Source organism: Rana temporaria, chromosome 2, assembly GCF_905171775.1.
Source record: "Rana temporaria chromosome 2, aRanTem1.1, whole genome shotgun sequence".
In the NCBI taxonomy this organism is placed as follows: Eukaryota; Metazoa; Chordata; class Amphibia; order Anura; family Ranidae; genus Rana; species Rana temporaria.
In genome coordinates, this window is record NC_053490.1 from 14,235,514 (window position 1) to 14,254,757 (window position 19,244).

At 41.0% G+C, this 19,244-nt stretch overlaps 1 protein-coding gene across 1 annotated transcript; it reads right to left on the minus strand.

Annotated features, from left to right (window-relative positions):
- Positions 1-16,582: 16,582 nt before the first annotated feature.
- On the minus strand, positions 16,583-17,515 carry LOC120928177 (olfactory receptor 1-like). The gene has a single exon (XM_040339287.1). The coding sequence runs from the start codon at positions 17,513-17,515 to the stop codon at positions 16,583-16,585; it is 933 nt and encodes a 310-aa protein (XP_040195221.1).
- Between the last annotated feature and the right edge of the window lie 1,729 nt (positions 17,516-19,244).

The following is a 19,244-nucleotide window of genomic DNA, read 5'->3' on the forward strand; positions in this document are numbered from 1 at the left end:
AATATAGTTGATGACTGGGGATATAGGCTCTGATATAGATGCCATAGGGGTCCCAAAAGGGGGGGGGGTTGTCCCGGATCAGTTTAAAGCAAGAGAACAAGTAGCTGCAGGTTTTGAGTTCCTGAGTCCCATAATTACTGTGATATATTCCATAGGGTAATTAGTTAATGTCAGAGTGTAAAGACGTTCTTTAATGAGCAAACTAAGTTTAATGCTGCATGTAAATGTTTATGAATATTTTAGCCCTAAACAGGAAAATGTGTTCTTACATGTGGTCTTTCAAAAGCATAAATATGGGATCAGAACAAAGGTTTAAGAGAAAATTATTGATTAAGATTGTGTAAAGAACTGTTTAAAATTCAGATAATGGTAAACAATATGGTATTTAGTAGGGTTGTCCCGATACCGATACTAGTATCGGTATCGGGACCGATACCAAGCATTTGCCCGAGTACTTGTACTCGGGCAAATGCTCCCGATGCTTCACCCGATACTTGTACAGTCAGCGGTGATCAGTGTGTGGGGAAGTTACAAGCACCTATCACCGCTGTATAGATTTAAAATTAATTTCTCTGCTTCTCTCTACACCCCCCCGCGTGGCTTTCAGCTGCTTTAAAATCAGCGGTGATCGGTGCTTGTAACTCCCACACACACGATCACCGCTGACTGTCCTGTGTCCTCCTCCAGCCCCCCTCCGTTTTTCTGCAGTCTGTCTCCCTCCCTCCATGTATCCCGCCGTGTATCCCGTGTATGCCGCTGTGTATCCCGCCGTGTATCCCGTGTATGCCGCCGTGTATCCCGTGTATGCCGCCGTGTATCCCGTGTATGCCGCCGTGTATCCTGTGTATGCCGCCATGTATCCCACCGTGTTTCTCTCCCCTTCCGTGCTCCTCCTCCACCCCCTGGAAATGTCAGGATGGAGAGCGGGGTAGGAGTCGGTAAATCCGGCTCCTTACTGCTCCGAATGGACAGAGTCAGTGATCACTGACTCTGTCCATTCACATAACTGAAACATTGTAACCTGTGTTTACAAATGTTTCAGTTTATGAATGAAGAGAAGACGCTGTCTTCTCTCCTTTCATTTTCCAAAAATTGTTAAAGATAAAAAAGAAAAAACATACTGACACATGTGCCGCTGTCACATGAGATTAAAAAAAAGTATCGGTATTCGGCATCGGCGAGTACTTGAAAAAAAGTATCGGTACTTGTACTCGGTCTTAAAAAAGTGGTATCGGGACAACCCTAGTATTTAGTATTTAACAGAAAATCCTACAGATTTGGTTGCAAGAAATAATAAGTTGAGGATTGAGCAATTTTTACAAAAGATTCTAAACTAGGATTTAGTTGTTAAATTAAAGTAGTAGATTGTGCTAATTTACTTAAAGGGGAGGTTCACCCTAAAAACTACTTTCTAGTATTACAATGGGCCGCCACATTACAATACAATTATGCCTATTATGTTTTTTTTTATGCTGTACATACCTCGGTACAGCTAATTAACCCGTGGCTTCCGGGTTGCGAATCCCGCTGGAGTGGGCGTTCCTAACTTGCTGGTGATTGACGTGATGACCAAAAACGAGCTCCCCCGTCGCGCTAGCTGCGTCACGATTGGCGAAAGGAGCCGAACGGTGAGCCGGCACTATACTGCGCCTGCGCACCGCCGCTCGGCTCCTTTCGGCAATCGTGACGCAGCTTACGCGATGGGGGGTGCTCGTTTTTGATCATCACGTCAATCACCAGCAAGTTAGGAACGCCCACTCCCGCGGGATTGGTAACCCGGAAGCCACGGGTGAATTAGCTGTACCGAGGTATGTACAGCATAAAAAAAAACATAATAGGCATAATTGTATTGTAATGTGGCGGCCTATTGTAATACTAGAAAGTCGTTTTTAGGGTGAACCTCCCCTTTAAGGTCACCCAGGAAAAATATTAAAATATGAAAGTTATGTTTAATCTAAAAATTATAAAAATTGTAAAAAAAACAAACAAGTGTTAAAAGTTTTTGTAATTTGATGTTTGTGATGAGAGTGGAGACTTTGGTTGGGAGGAGGAGTTTCTCGGGAAAATGGCCAATTCACAGTTCATTAGGCTGGAGCTAGTCTGTGAATTTCACGAGTTTGTCCTCTAAACAATTTTTTTGTCGCTGCTGTAGTCAATAAATGTCATATTATAATGTAATGTACATGATTTTAGCTGATGGACAAACCAAATATGTTTAAATTTTTTTTAAAAAAGGTTAAAAATTAGAAAAACAATAAGTTTGATTGTTCACGAATCTTACAATGTATGGCATACAAAGCTTGGAAGATTCGGTTTAGCAGTAACAGATGTGTTTTCCTTTGGAGAACATTACATGAAACGAATGTGTTCCTATCATAGAGATGCAGATCAGGTTACACGCTATGATAGTTTTCCCTTCTGTGAATCTGAAGAGCAGAATGTTAGTGTTGAAACCAGAGACCTGGTATGGAGTGCTCAAATGAAAAAAAAAATATGTTTAAAATATGTGGTTTACTAAAGTAATGGTTTTAAAACATTTTTGAGCCTAAATAACTTTTCTTGAGAGTTCATTGAAATTTTTGAAGAAATATCTGTCTGAGTGAATGTTAATGAACTATAAAGGCTTACTATAGGGGAAATCTTTCTTTAATAATAATAGAGATAACTTGTACACAATCATTTGAAGATCTAAAGAAAGCCCTTATTAATTTAGTATTTTTGTTTAATATAGAGATCTCTCTCTCATACATTTACAATGCACAAGTGTATGTGGATGATGATTGGTATTTTAATAAAATGTGTGGGTTTTCGCACCATTTTGTTATTTTAAGGAGGACATGAGGTGTCAATATACGCAGCTTTGACTGAGCTTTGTCTAGTGACAACTGGATGTTAAAAAGAAAGGTCGATTAAAATAGTGTATAGATACATTATGAATAAATGATGCAGTGTGATAGAACCACAGTTATGAATCAAAAAGTCACTTTTTCGGGCTTTATGTTGACGAATGTATTTATTGGGGAGGAATATTGTGCTTTTATAAATGGATCAATATATTAGCACAGCGGTACTTCCTGTATGTTTGTCTACACTGAAGGATGAACTAAGGCTGCCTTGTGTTTGTTTAAACAGTCATATACACATATACGCTACGCCACTGTAAGTAAGTGAGGCAAGTGCTGTATTCACAAAGCACTTTTCTCCTAAGTTATGGCGGCATAGCGTCAATAGGCCGGCGTAAGCACGCCTAATTCAAATGAGGATGAGGGGGGCGTGTTTTATGTAAATTACTCGTGACCCGCCATCCGTGTACATATCCCAGTGTGCATTGCTCCAAAGTACGCCGCAAGGACGTATTGGTTTCAACATGAACGTAAATGACGTCCAGCCCCATTCACGGACGACTTACGCAAACAAAGTACATTTTTCAAATTTCGCCGCGGGAACGACGGCCATACTTAACATTGACTAGGCCAACTATTTGTTTGACTAACTTTACGCCGGGAATCGCCTCACGTAAATGGCGTATCTTTACTGCGACGGGCAAGCGTACGTTCGTGAATCGGCGTATCTAGTCATTTGCATATTATACGCCAAACTCAACGGAAGCACCACCTAGCGGCCAGCGGAAATATTGCACCCTAAGATACGACGACGCAGGCCGTCGTATCTTAGTTAGGTTTAAGTGTATCTCAGTTTGAGCATACACTTAAACTTACGATGGCTTAGATTCCGAGTTATGACGGCGTATCTACTGATACGCCAGCGTAACTCTTTGTGAATCTGGCTAATAGTGTGACAAGAGTAGGGATGAGCTTCGAGTTCGAGTCTAACTCATGTTTGACTCGAACATAACCTGTTCGCCTGTTCGGCGAACAACGAGCAAATTCGAAAAGCCGTGGAACACCCTGTTAAAGTCTATGGGAGAAATCTAAAGTGCTAATTTTAAAGGCTAATATGCAAGTTATTGTCCTAAAAAGTGTTTGGGGACCTGGGTCCTGTCCCAGGGGACCTGTATCAATGCAAAAAAAAGTTTTAAAAACTGCCATTTTTTCGGGAGCAGTGAATTTAATAATGCTAAAAGTGAAACAATAAAAGTGAAATATTACTTTAAATTTCATACCTAGGGGGGGTGTAAAGTTAGCATGTGAAATATCGCATGTTTCCTGTACATAGAACTGTCCCTGCACAACGTGTCATTTCTGAAACGAAAAAAAGGCATTTAAAACCAGACTTGCGGCTATAATGAATTGTCAGCTCCGGCAATTCATAGGGAATTCATTCATAAAAAATAAAAAAATGCGTGGGGGTCCTCCCAAATTCAATTACCAGGCCCTTCAGGTCTGGTATGGATATTAAGGGGAACCCCGCCGTCAATTTAAAAAAAAATTACGTGGGGCTCCCCCCAAATATCCATTCCAGACCCTTCAGGTCTGGATTTTAAGGGGAACTCCACCCCAAATTTTTTTTAAAAAATGGCGTGGAGTTCCCCCAAAAATCCACACCAGATCCCTTATCCGAGCACGTTAACCTGGCCGGCCGCAGAAAAGAGGGGGGGGGGACAGAGTGCGGCCCCCCCTCTCCTGAACCGTACCAGGCCACATGCTCTCAACATGGGGAGGATGTCCCCATGTTGATGGGGACAAGGGCCTCATCCCCACAACCCTTGCCCGGTGGTTGTGGGGGTTTGCGGACAGGGGGCTTATCAGAATCTGGAAGACCCCTTTAACAAAGGGGACCCCCAGATCCTGCCCCCCCCCTATGTGAATTGGTAATGGGGTCCATTGTACCCTTACCATTTCATTAAGGAAGTGTAAATAATTGTAAAAAACACACACACACACACATACAAAAAAAAGAAAGCGGTGGTAATCTACTCGTCCCGGCTCCCTGCTCCAACGTTTTCTGTATCCAGCGACGGGTGATCTCCTCTCCGGTCCAGCGATGAGAAGATCGTCCGGGATCCAGAGCACCATCGCCGGCCTTCTCTCTCCGCCGGACACCGCCCGGCGAATGAGCGACTGGAGCTTTGACATTTCTTATATTTGTGAGGCCGGGCCACCGCCACGTGATCCCGTCCCCCTCTGACGCACTCTCTGCTACGTCACTGGGGAAGTCCAGGCTTCCCCTAGCATCAGAGGGGGCGGGGTCACGTGATGGTGGCCACGCCTCACAAATATAAGAAATGTCAAAGCTCCAGGCGTGTCATTCGCTGGGCTGTGTCCGGTGGAGAAAGGAGGCGGGCAATGCTGCGCTTTGAATCCCGGAAGATCTTCTTATCGCTGGACCAGAGAGGAGATCACCCGTCGCTGGATACAGACAACGTTGGAGCAGGGAGCGGGGACCGAGTGGATTACCATCGCTGGATTTTTTTTATTAATAAAGGACTTTTTTCTACGGTGTGTGTGTTTTTTACAATTATTTACACTTCCTTCGTGAAATGGTAGGGGTACAATGTAACCCATTACCAATTCACATAGAGGGGCAGGATCTGGGGGTCCCCTTTGTTAAAGGGGTCTTCCAGATTCCGATAAGCCCCCCGCCCGCATACCCCCACAACCACCGAGCAAGGGTTGTGGGGATGAGGCCCTTGTCCCCATCAACATGGGGACATCCTCCCCATGTTGAGGGCATGTGGCCTGGTACGGTTCAGGAAAGGGGGGCCGCACTCTGTCCCCCCCTCTTTTCTGCGGCCGGCCAGGTTAACGTGCTCGGATAAGGGGTCTGGTGTGGATTTTTGGGGGAACTCCACGCCATTAAAAAAAAAAATTGGGGTGGAGTTCCCCTTAAAATCCACACCAGACCTGAAGGGTCTGGAATGGATATTTGTGGGGAACCCCACGTCTTGTTTTTTAAATTGACGGTGGGGTTCCCCTTAATATCCATACCAGACCTGAAGGGCCTGGTAATTGAATTTGGGGGGACCCCCACGCTTTTTTTTTTATGAATGAATTCCCTATGAATTACCGGAGCCGACAATTCATTATAGCCACAAGTCCGGTTTTAAATGCCTTTTTTTCCTTTCAGAAATGACACTTTGTGCAGGGACAGTTTTATGTATGGGAAACATGCAATATTTCACATGCTAACTTTACACCCCCCCCTAGGTACGAAATTTAAAGTAATATTTCACTTTTATTGTTTCACTTTTAGCATTATTAAATTCACTGCTCCCGAAAAAACTTCCATTTTTAAAACTTTTTTTACATTGATACATGTCCCCTGGGACAGGTCCCAGGTCCCCAAACACGTTTTTGGACAATAACTTGCCTATTAGCCTTTAAAATGATCACTTTAGATTTCAAATGTTCGAGTCCCATAGACTTTAATAGGGTTCTAAAGTTAACACGAACATTTGGTGTGTTCGCAAGTTCTGGTGCGAACCAAACAGGGGGGTGTTCGGCTCATCCCTAGACAAGAGAATATGTGGTTCAGTCAATCATACTGTATGATTCTGAAAAATAGTGTAAATCAACATGAATAATTTACTTTCAGAAATAAAATATTTAGGAAAGCCTAATATAAATTAATGTTCTTTTGCAAAATTAAAATGGTTATGTTTGAAAGTATAGTAAGAAGAAAAATACAGTAATCCGGTAAGATTTTTGCTTTTACAAAATTTAATTTAGTAATGGGATAAAGAGGATTCAAATAAGAATGTAGATTGGATTAATTATATTTACTATAACCAACAGAGGTTCGTTAACTAAACAGGGATGCACTCCAAGGTTTAGCTGAATAGCTAGAGGCCACTTCACAAATGACTTTGTAAAATCGTATGGCCTTAGACAAGATTTTAGCTAACAAGGGGGGTGTATGTAAAATGTTACCTGGGGACAGTATTTTGGGTGATAATACATTTGTACTCAGGTATAGCAATTTTGTTTCTGCTTATTTTGGTTACGATAATTTTTTGTTGTATTGACCGTATCCTCCATTACCGTCCTTACCTGTTAAGAAAAACTCATACAACATTCTCAAGTGAGGGAAAGAATAGTGTTTGACCGCCTCCTGAAGTTTCATTGAAGAAGGCCTACAGATAAGCCCTGTCTGGACGCTATGCGAAACACAAAAGAGTTGCTAGTAGGGGGGCCAAGCACAGGGACAAAGAGAGCATAGGGACAGTACTGATAAAATAGTCATTTTAAGGGGGGACTGTGATGGAGGTAAATAAAATGATTATTTTGTGTTTGTTACTTTTTCCTAAACCACTCAAATTTTGCTTTTCTTTCTTAAATTGTTTTATTTCTTTTATTTCTTGATAAATATGCAGTATATGTGTGTGGGTATATACTACAATACTGTTACTTTCCTTAAAAGACATTATAGTGTTAATCAACCCTTCTGAGGTGATAAATAAAGACAGCTGTTACTTCTTACTCCAAACCCCTCCCTTTTACTCACTCCAAAACCCCCTCCATCGACTGAAGAAAGATGGCCCCCCGTGAGTCTGAGTGAAGCCATGAGTGTGCAGCATGCCAAGAATAAACGTCACAAGAAGGAAAGCCATATATGGACTAAGCCAATCAAATGCGCTCATGTGAATGATGTCATTCTGTCTATAAAGCTATGATAATAAAAGGGTTCGGTCTCTTGACGGTCGGACACAGAAGCAAGCAGATCGTTCTTGTCTTTCTGCCTGCTTTTCATAATTTGGATCAACGGCAGTTTAGGTTGCTCTGCTGTTGTGCCAGAGAACGTCTTTTTCAATATATATATATATATATATATATATATATATATATACATGAATTATTATATTATAAGTCCAAAATTTACCAGGCCAGATTTCAGATGACATGTGGTACCTGTTAAGATAATTACATGTTACACATCAAAAGAGGCTTGTCGATTGTCAATATGCAAAGGTCCAGGATAAGTCTATTTTACACATCAAACCTATAATTACATGTTACACATCATAAGACGCTTGTCGATTGTCAATAGCAAAGAGACAGGAGTCTATTTTACACATCAAACCATTACTCGGGCCACATGTAATCTAATTAGTATGCAAGAATGGAAAATTAGGAATAGGTGATGATTGAAGCCGTCTCCGGCTGGGGTCATTATCTGTCACTTTGAAAGACAGGATGTAGATCAAAGACGGCCAATCAAATTGCTCAGCTATTCAGTGAATAGGGAATATAATCCTGGAGGTGAGTCTTGTCACTCAGAAGATTTTGAACTACTCTGTTGGATTTGTATCGTCTGTGGAATTTGGACTTTATTCTGTATTGGAAGTCAAATAAATGCACTCTCTGGAGAGCCTGGTGTGTTGCTGCGGGACAATATAAGTTATAGTCATCATACTAACACCTAAATATCAATTATCTAACCAGACTCCAATATATATGACTTCACTACATTGGTATACTATACATTTATATCACTACATTGGTGCCGTGACCCGGATTCGAACCAGGGTTGCTGTGGGATAGTCTGATGTGTGAATTTGATGACATAATGGCTAAGCATAAACACGATTGTGGTAGGATGAATACAATGATTTTATTGGAAGGATTTGATCCAGCACCTCTCAAACAATACCCTGTTCCAAAAGACGCCATTAAACCTATAACAGAAGCTATAAAACAATTGGAGGCGCAAGGCACATTAAAAAGGGGTGCATCAACGTGCAATTTGCCAGCCTGGCCAGTCATGAAACCTGATGTGTCATTCAAGCTGACGATAGATTACCGTGCCTTAAACAAATATGCTAAAAGTATGGCACCTGTGGTAGCAGCTTACCCTGAAATGATTGCCAAATTAACACCAGAAATGATATGGTTTACGGTCATTGATATCAATAACAGTTATTGGAATTTAGTAATTTATTGTCTGATGGAGACACTTATAGAGTCCTTAATAAGGATCCATGCTATCCTTTAAGGATGAATTACACCATATTATTGAGGGCGGTAGGGATCAAAGAATCCTGACAAAAAATGAAGCATTATATCTTGACCCTCTATTTTGTAAAACACCTATTTTCTACCGAAAATTCATAAAGATAGCACTAATCCACCAGGGAGGCCCATCGGCTGGGGCAATATATTGATTCTTTTCTCCAGCCACTGGTGGTTAGAACCCACGCTTTTCTAAAAGATACTAAACATATCATCCAGATCCTACAGACATTAGGATGTTCTACTGACAGTATATTGGTGACTGCTGATGTCAGCTCTCTATATACTATTATAGGACATAAGGATGCTATGACTTCGGTAGAATGGACTCTCTTCACATCCACATTATCAGGCAGACATCAGGAGTTTTTTCTCAGCTGCCTTGATTTTTGCCTTTCCAGGAATTACTTCTGGTACGATGGGGATTTTTTCCTACAGACAAGAGGAGTCGCAATGGGGGCCCGCTTTGCACCAAGTGTGGCCAATATTTTCATGGCCCACTGGGAGGTAGAGGCAATTTTTTCACATCGCCCTCCTGAGCTTGTCTGTTACCGTCATTTTATCGATGACCTCATCATGGTGTGGAATGGTAAGAGATCCGCTCTAGATTACTTTATCAGTCAACTTAACAACAATAATAAAAACATTACTCTAACATGGACTATAACAATTACTAAAGACACTGACCAGTTTCAGTTGAGTAATTATTTTAAGCCTACAGACCGCAACACATACATTCCCCTGGGGAGTTGTCATCACAGCTCTTGGTTGTGCAACATCCCCAGGGGACAATTTATCAGATTGCGTCGTAACTGTATGCTAGAGATGGATTTTATCAGTCAATCACAGGTTCTTGCGTCCAGATTCGCACAGAAAGGGTATAATAGACAAAATCTGGAAGAAGAAATACAGCAAGTCAAAATGATGGATAGACAAATGCTGGTATCTGACCAGGTTACAGATTCTAGTAGTGATAATCATAATTTTAGAATTATACTTGATTATAACGTACAGCAAAAATTTTTTGAGAAGATTGTAGCAAAAAATTGGTCTATTTTAAACCAGGACCAAGTACTTGGTCCTGTTTTACTAGCACGACCACAGTTCATATATAAAAAAGCGCCTACATTAAGAGATCGCCTGGCACTGAGTGTCCTTAATCCACCCATACCTTCTGATAATAGAATGTTCAAGTTCCTAGGTGGTTTTTATGCATGTGGACGGTGTGTCCCATGTAAACACCCAAAGGTGAACATAAAGAAAAGTAAATAATTTCTAGCATCAGCTACCAATAAGGAGTATAGTATAAAACAGTTGATAACTTGCAATACTGTGGGGGTTGTCTATATGCAGGAGTGTGATTGTGGGCTCCAATACATAGGCAGAACCTTCAGGCCCTTACATGTCCGATTGGCAGAACATGTCAAAAATATTAAAAAGGGAATCAAAACCCACAACGTTTCTAAGCATTTTAAACAATTCCACCAACAAAATCCTAAGGGCCTAAGATTTTAGGGAATTGAGAAAGTTACCAGAGGGGGGGGTAACCTTATCCGCCAGTTGAGTAAAAGAGAATCGTATTGGATACACAAGACACATATACTCTGCCCTGATGGTTTAAATGTAGACTGCTTTATTACTGATCGATAATTTATATATATATATATATATATATATATATATATATACTTATTATGTATTGTTTTATATATATATTGTATATTTTATAATGTTTTTTATGAGCATATCTTATATGGATGTTATATGTATGCTTTGTGTGTTTTATGTATTGTAGTTGATTTCACGTTTTATAAATGTCTGTCCAGAACAGATGTTTACTCTCTAGTGCATGTATAATTATATGATTTTTATTGTTTTTAATACATGTATATATCATTTTTTAAAGCGCATTTTTATGATTATGGCTCACCTCACTTGTTTACAATAGCATTTGGGGACATTTCCGGGTTTTCCTTCATGTGATGTACCTTCCCCTACCCGCGCCATGTCACGTGATGCGATGTCTGTTTGCTATGGTAACATTCGAGATAAGAGCAGGTGTACGACGTCTCTTCCCATATCCACTGATGAAGTTCCGCCCATAGGGACGTATCATTTGGATGGGAAGGACGTGACGTCACCCGCTGCCATCCACATTCACTGTTACCATTGACGCTGTGTATACCTGCCACTGGATAAGTGCCTTTCTTTGTAAGTGCTTTACTATTTATTACAATTTATTTTATCTGCGGAGAGCACTATGGTTTGTTTTTATATATTTTCATTATTCATACCATATCAGATTTGCCTGTGAGCTTGCCTGTTTATTTCTGTCATCCACTCACCTTTGAACATCGGAATACAAGCCTGGATTGTTTATACCCATATGGGAAGGTGCTTGTGACCCTTTATCATCTGAGGGTCCATTTTGTGAGGTGAGCGGCCATTCTTATCACTGGTCAAGGTCCCTCACTGTTTTTCACGTTAGTACCTGTATGTTACAGCTATAAGTCTGTCAGGGACGTGCTGCCCAATTCCGTAGGCGTGCGCCTATGCGCATGTGCGAACCACGGACCTCGCACACACCTATGCGCATGCGCGAATCACGGCCTTTGCGCACGCCTGTGCGCGTGCGTTAGACACACCTTTGGCGCCCAACGGTCTATTAAAGATACAGGTCAGCAGGCTAGCGGATGCAGGTCAGCAGAGCTGTGGATGCAGGTCAGCAGGCTAGCGGATGCAGGTCAGCAGAGCTGTGGATGCAGGTCAGCAGGATAGCGGATGCAGGTCAGCAGAATAGCGGAGTCAGACAAGCCGGGTCATACACATCAGGGTAAAGTCCAGGCCGGGTCTTAGCAACAGGTAATCAGGCACTTCTGCGTTCGCTTCTGCGCACAAGCTCGTCAGGACAGGCCGCTTTAAAAAAAATATTTGTTTTCTTATTTATTTTACTTGATTTTACTTATTTTTACACATTTTTTTTTTTAATGGGTCACTTTTATTCCTATTACAAGGAATGTAAACATCCCTTGTAATAGAAAAAAGCATGACAGGTCCTCTTAAATATGAGATCTGGGGTCAAAAAGACCTCACATCTCATATTTACACTAAAGTGCAATAAAAAAAAATTGTCATTTGAAAAAATGTCAGCAAAAAATGTGCCTTTAAGACGCATGGGCGGAAGTGACGTTTTGACGTCGCTTCTGCCCTGCTATGCTATGGAGATGGGTGGGAGCCATCTTGCCCTCACTCGTATCCATGCCACAGAGGGAGAAAGACCTGATCCCGACGTTAAAAACGGTGATCTCGCAGTGAATCTGCCGTGGCGACCACCATTATCGTTTACAGGACTGGCCACGGAAAAGATTAATATCTTGGTTGTGGCAGCAGCTGCTGCCGTTACTGAGATATCCATCCCTAACTACTTGCCGACCAGCCGCCGCAGTTATACGGCGGCAGGTCGGCTCCCCTGCGCGAGAGCCCGTAGCTATACGTCGGCTCTCGAATCGGCCACTAGGGGCGTGTGCGCACGGCCCCCGCTCGTCCCTGACTCCCGTGCGCTTGCCCGGCGGGCGCGATCGACGCCGGGCATCCGCGATTGTTTGTTACAGAGCGAGGACCGGGAGCCGTGTGTGTAAACACACAGCTCTGGTCCTGTCAGGGGAGAAATGCATTACCGTCTGTTCATACAATGTATGAACAGCGATCAGTCATTTCCCCTAGTGAGGCCACCCCCCCTACAGTTAGAACACACCCAGGGAACATACTTAACCCCTTCCCCGCCCCCTAGTGTTAACCCCTTCCCTGCCAGTGAAATTTTTACAGTAATCAATGCATTTTTATAGCACTGATTGCTATAAAAATGACAATGGTCCCAAAAATGTGTCAAAAGTGTCCGAAGTGTCCGCCATAAGGTCGCAGTACCGATAAAAATCGCTGATCGCCGCCATTACTAGTAAAAAAATTATAATAATAAAAATGCCATAAATCTATCCCCTATTTTGTAGACGCTATAACTTTTGCACAAACCAATCAATAAACGCTTATTGCGATTTTTTTTAATGAAAAATATGTAGAAGAATACATATCGGCCTAAACTGAGGGAAAAAAAAGTTATTTTATACATTTTTATTATAGCAAAAAGTAAAAAATATTCATTTTTTTTTCTAAATTGTTGCTTTATTTTTGTTTTATAGCGTAAAAAATAAAAACCGCAGAGGTGATCAAATACCACCAAAAGAAAGCTCTATTTGTCGGAAAAAAAGGATGCCAATTTTGTTTGGGAGCCACGTGGCAAGACCGCGCAATTGTCAGTTAAAGCGACGCAGTGCCAATCGCAAAAAGTGGCCCGGTCATTGACCAGCAAACTGGTCCGGGGCTGAAGTGGTTAATAACATTGGGTGCAAAGTGGGCGGGGCTTGATGTTACATAATCTGAATTTGAATTCCAATTTCTCAAAAACCGAACAGGCTGAAACATTCATTTTTTGTGGCACAAAATAGTTTTTAAGATTATCTGCTTTTTAGACATTTATTTTGTAGCTTTGAAATAGAGGTTCTCTGGCCCAATTCCAGAGAATAAACCCATTCTGCCTCTGAGTCAAATCATAATAGTGAAACACGCAGACCAGAGGGAAAACCGTCTACATCCTTCACCTTCCCAACGTTCAGCCAGAGAGAAGGGGCTGGACCTTTATTGGTCTTTTTATCAACAAAATGACATCATACAGACAAGCATACTGATTGGTTCAGTTCATATAGTTCAGTCCTCCTTGTAAAAGTTATTTTGTTAGCATAGATGCCCTCGTGGCAAATTCAGAAGCACAGGGTCTCATCCCCAATCTTCCAGGGTTTTTCTTTTCAAAGCCATATAAGCTCATACGTAGACAGAAGGAAGGGGGGATGACATCTGTTTTCACTCTTAATTTCCTGGGCCGAGACTTAACTCTATAATCTGTGGAAAAATGGATATTACCGCGCTTATCAAAGGAGGGGAAACAGAGAGGGGAAGAAAGGGGGAGGGGAAATGAAAGTGATGAGAAGTGGAGGTACAGCTGCGGCACTGGAAGGTGTATCAAACCATAAGCAATTGAAAATGGGGAGGGTAGTGCTGCGCTAATCAGTGGTGAATGGATAAGTGAATAAACAGGTGGGGGAGGTGAATGAAAGTAGGTGTAATTGAAATGAGGAGCAATATAGCCCAAATGGCATCAGCATAAAAATAAATATAAATGATCAGTGAACAATAACAGTAATGGTGCAAATCATATAACTACACAGGTTCCTCTTAATGTGATGAAATACACTATAAGTAATGGTGCAAAAAAAATTCCAGGTAACTGTGCTAAGTGACACTCCTATACTGGTGATAAACAGTCCATCAACAGAGTTTGAAAAATATTAGCAAAAAATATAAGTAAAATTTCAAAAGTCCAAGAAAGCAAAAGTGCAAGTGTAGGTCCGCAATATGGAGTGAGAGAAAAATGGGTATCCAGTGATCCTTTTAGGGTAAGTAAGGATGTCCCCTTACCTTACTGCTGTAAGGTAACAGCATATAGATCCAACCACATTAGATGGTTCACTCGATGGGCTCTGATCCAAAAACGGCAGGTCCTCCTTGGAGTTCTCGTCCCAGATTGGTCAGTTTCTCGCCCCAAAGAAATAAAGCATCGATGGTGTGATACCGTTTTAAAAATTTTAATTCTCAAAGAAAATAGACAGGGGTACTCACATAATCCAAAATACAATTGAGCATGTAAAAAAGAGGGGCAATCTGTCGCCAACGTCACCTCCGATACCTCTCAGTGGACTCATGCGCATTCGTCACTATCATGTGACTTCCTCAGGAGTAGTGAGAGGCATAAATGGGATCCTTTTTATAAGGTGACTTGTTTAGTAGGCTGTAAGTAAACTCAGCTGTTTGCCATGTAAATAATGCAGCTGCAGCCATTTTCCCGTAGTCTGCTAGGCATTTAATAGTAAAATCAAAAAATTTCGCCCAGCATATAAAATATTTAAATTAGTAGCATTCAAATGGTGGGTGACAGATATGACATCTCATTTATATGGTTAACAATGAAAAAAATTGAAAAAACTTAAAAGCTACAGCCAGGGGACGGAGACCATGGGGGGGCAAACACAGAAGTCCCATTGTACCATCATAACATTCTGTGTTGACAGTACACAGCGTTCTACAGGAAGTCTGGCAGCCGCCATTTTGTTGTAGCTCAAAAGACGTCCCCAGCATCTCACAGAGCGCTGGGGATACGTCTTACAAAAGTGAGCCATTCTGTCTGATGTCTGGTCGGGGGCCTGCATGGGGCCCCCCGACCTCGGCCAGCATCACAAATAGTCTTCCATCACGTATCGGCGGCGTCTATCAAAACGAGCGCCGCCGGAAGTGGAGCTGCAGCCACCTTTTTTTCAATTTTTTTCATTGTTAACCATATAAATGAGATGTCATATCTGTCACCCACCATTTGAATGCTACTAATTTAAATATTTTATATGCTGGGCGAAATTTTTTGATTTTTTGATTTTACTATTAAATGCCTAGCAGACTACGGGAAAATGGCTGCAGCTGCATTATTTACATGGCAAACAGCTGAGTTTACTTACAGCCTACTAAACAAGTCACCTTATAAAAAGGATCCCATTTATGCCTCTCACTACTCCTGAGGAAGTCACATGATAGTGACAAATGCGCATGAGTCCACTGAGAGGTATCGGAGGTGACGTTGGCGACAGATTGCCCCTCTTTTTTACATGCTCAATTGTATTTTGGATTATGTGAGTACCCCTGTCTATTTTCTTTGAGAATTAAAATTTTTAAAACGGTATCACACCATCGATGCTTTATTTCTTTGGGGCGAGAAACTGACCAATCTGGGACGAGAACTCCAAGGAGGACCTGCCGTTTTTGGATCAGAGCCCATCGAGTGAACCATCTAATGTGGTTGGATCTATATGCTGTTACCTTACAGCAGTAAGGTAAGGGGACATCCTTACTTACCCTAAAAGGATCACTGGATACCCATTTTTCTCTCACTCCATATTGCGGACCTACACTTGCACTTTTGCTTTCTTGGACTTTTGAAATTTTACTTATATTTTTTGCTAATATTTTTCAAACTCTGTTGATGGACTGTTTATCACCAGTATAGGAGTGTCACTTAGCACAGTTACCTGGAATTTTTTTTGCACCATTACTTATAGTGTATTTCATCACATTAAGAGGAACCTGTGTAGTTATATGATTTGCACCATTACTGTTATTGTTCACTGATCATTTATATTTATTTTTATGCTGATGCCATTTGGGCTATATTGCTCCTCATTTCAATTACACCTACTTTCATTCACCTCCCCCACCTGTTTATTCACTTATCCATTCACCACTGATTAGCGCAGCACTACCCTCCCCATTTTCAATAACTCTATAATCTGACATAACTTCTTTGCCTCCATTTCAGCTGAGATGTAATTGTAACTTTAAAACATTATATCTGTCATTTCATTTAAGGATTATAACACTTGTAGTATATATCTTCACACATGCATATGTATATATCTTATATAGATAAAGAAATAAAAAGAATATAAGAATATAAAAGAAAGCTTAGGAGGAAAGTAACGTAACACAAAAATATTCATTTTAGTTACTTCCATCACAGCTTAGCTAGGAGAAAAGCATTGCATGATGAGTTTCTTCATAGCCTGTTTTACATCTTGGTTCCTTAGGCTGTAAATAAAAGGATTTAACATAGGAGTAATCATAGTGTAAGCCATGCTAACGATGCGATCATACTGGGAGGAGTAGTCTGATGATGGGCGGATGTAAATAAATATTATGGTGCCATAGAACAAGGATATGACCATGAGATGAGAAGAACAGGAGGAAAAGGCTTTGCTTCGGCTACTGCTGGTCTTTATTTTCACTATAGCCGAAGCAATGGCCACATAGGAAATAAGTATCAAAAGAAACGGAATAGTAATAAACATAGAACCTTCTGTGTATAATAGGAGCTCAGCTAGGCTAGTATTGGAGCAAGATAGTTTGAGAAGTGATGTCACATCACAGAAGAAGTGGTGGATCAGTCTGTCCTCACAGTATTTTAATTGTGATAGAGTATAAGTGTGCAATAATGAATGCAGAGAAGATGCCACCCAGCAACTGATATTCATCATGAACATAACCTTATCATTCATCAATGATACGTAGTGTAAGGGAGTACAAACAGCTAAATATCGATCAAATGCCATGACTGACAGGAGAAAACTCTCAGTGGTGCCGAGAAACACAAGGAAGTACATCTGCAGGAAACAGCCATGGAAGGAGATGGAGGTTCCTCCTCGAAGAATGCAGGACAGAAGCTTGGGAACCGTCACGGTAGAAAAAGAGAAGTCCACTACTGACAAGTTACCTAAGAAAAAGTACATTGGTGTGTGCAACTGTGCAGAAAGTATAATAGAACTTATTAAAAGTAAGTTAGCTGTCCATGTGAGGGCGTATATGACCAGAAGGGTGGAGAAGAGAACACCGTGGTTGTAGTGAAGGTCTGAGAAGGCCAGAAGAGTAAATCCGGAGGTAAGATTTACTTTTTCCATCACTTATGATCTAAAACGTTTCTTTGTGATGATCCCAAATTTACATAATCCGATTCTATGTGTTGCATTTGTAGATTTCTTTGTTATGCCGTTCCTGATAATGGACATTGGGTACAGTATTGTATATTACTATATTATTTTACTCTTTTAAAATGCATTAAACACTTTTGAAACAATCTGTCTTATCATAGCAAGGTGCCGTTTGAAAAATGTATCCACATTTTTATCTACATTTTTACATTGCATCATCCTTGTGGACCAAAAAGTACATTTCAAGTCATCCAAACTGCAGGTTCTGAAGTCAAAGAAAGTGCCTGGGGACACCTAAAGCCTAAAGCCTCGTACACACGACCGAGGAACTTGACGGGCGAAACGCATCGTTTTCCTTGTCAAGTTCCTTGTTAGGCTGTCGAGGAACTCGACAAGGCAAGTTTCTCCATTCCCGTTGAGGAAAAAGAAGACATGCTCTCTTTTTGACTCGACGGGATCCTCGACAGTTTCCTCGTCGAAAAATGTACACACGACCGGTTTCCTCGTCAAAAAAAAAAATCCCAGCAAGTTTCTTGCTGGTTTTTGCAGAGAAACTCGGTCGTGCGTACGAGGCCTAAGAAGCTCTGTGATGTAACCAGCATCTGATTATGTGGTCATTGGCTATGGCCCGCCCCTTCTGCCTTAGTAGATAGTGGGACCACTAGTCAGTGCATTAGGCTATAGGTACCCAGAGGTACCTTTGCCTTGATGATTGGAAAACCCTTACATACAGTATCTCACAAAAGTGAGTACATGCCTCACATTTTTTATTAATATTTTTGTATTTTTTTTTATATTAATATGGTTGATAACCTCCCATGGCTTCCAATACTAGACGTGTGGACACTGAAATATTTTGTTTCGTAATTTCGTTTTCGTCAGAAAAATACATTTATTTAGTAACTCCCGAAATTCGTTTTTATTTATTTTGTTTTTTGTTAAAAAAAATGCATTCGTCCGAAAATCCAAATTAAGGTCGAATCTGTCATTGAAGGCTTATATGTCTGTCGAATGTTCTAAAAAAAAAAAAAAAGAAGATTCGACAGAATCTTAAAAAAAAAAAAAAAAAATGCTTATGTCTCTCTATGTCGAATCTTCATGTCTCTCTATGTCGAATCTTCATGTCTCTCTATGTCGAACCTTCATGTCTCTCTATGTCGAATCTGTCATTGAAGGCTGAGGCCCCATATACACGACCGAGTTTCTCGGCAGAATTCAGCCAGAAACTCGGTCGGAGCTGTACACTTTTCAGCGAGGAAGCCGACGAGGAACTCGTCGGGCCGAATAGAGAACATGTTCTCTATTTCCTCGTTGTTCAATGAGGAAAGTCGGCCCGCCGAGATCCTCGGCGGCTTCCACACTGAACTCGCCGAGGAACTCGATGTGTTTGGCACGTCGAGTTCCTCGGACGTGTGTACGGGGCCTTATGGTGTCTGTCGAATGTTCTAAAAAAAAAAAGAAGATTCGATAGAATCTTTAAAAAAAAATAAAAAAAATTTGACTCTTAATGTCTCTCTATGTCGAATATTCATGTCTATCTTTGTCGAATCTTCATGTCTCTCTATGTCGAATCTGTCATTGAAGGCTTATGGTGTCTGTTGAATGTTCTAAGAAAAAAAAAAAAAAGATTCGACAGAATCTTACATTTAAAAAAAAAAAAATTAGACTCTTCATGTCTCTCAATGTCAAATCTTCATGT

What these genes read in the sequence shown, in the direction of transcription:
- LOC120928177 (XM_040339287.1), bottom strand. Translation starts at nt 17,515, where the DNA reads ATGGAAAAAGTAAATCTTACCTCCGGATTTACTCTTCTGGCCTTCTCA.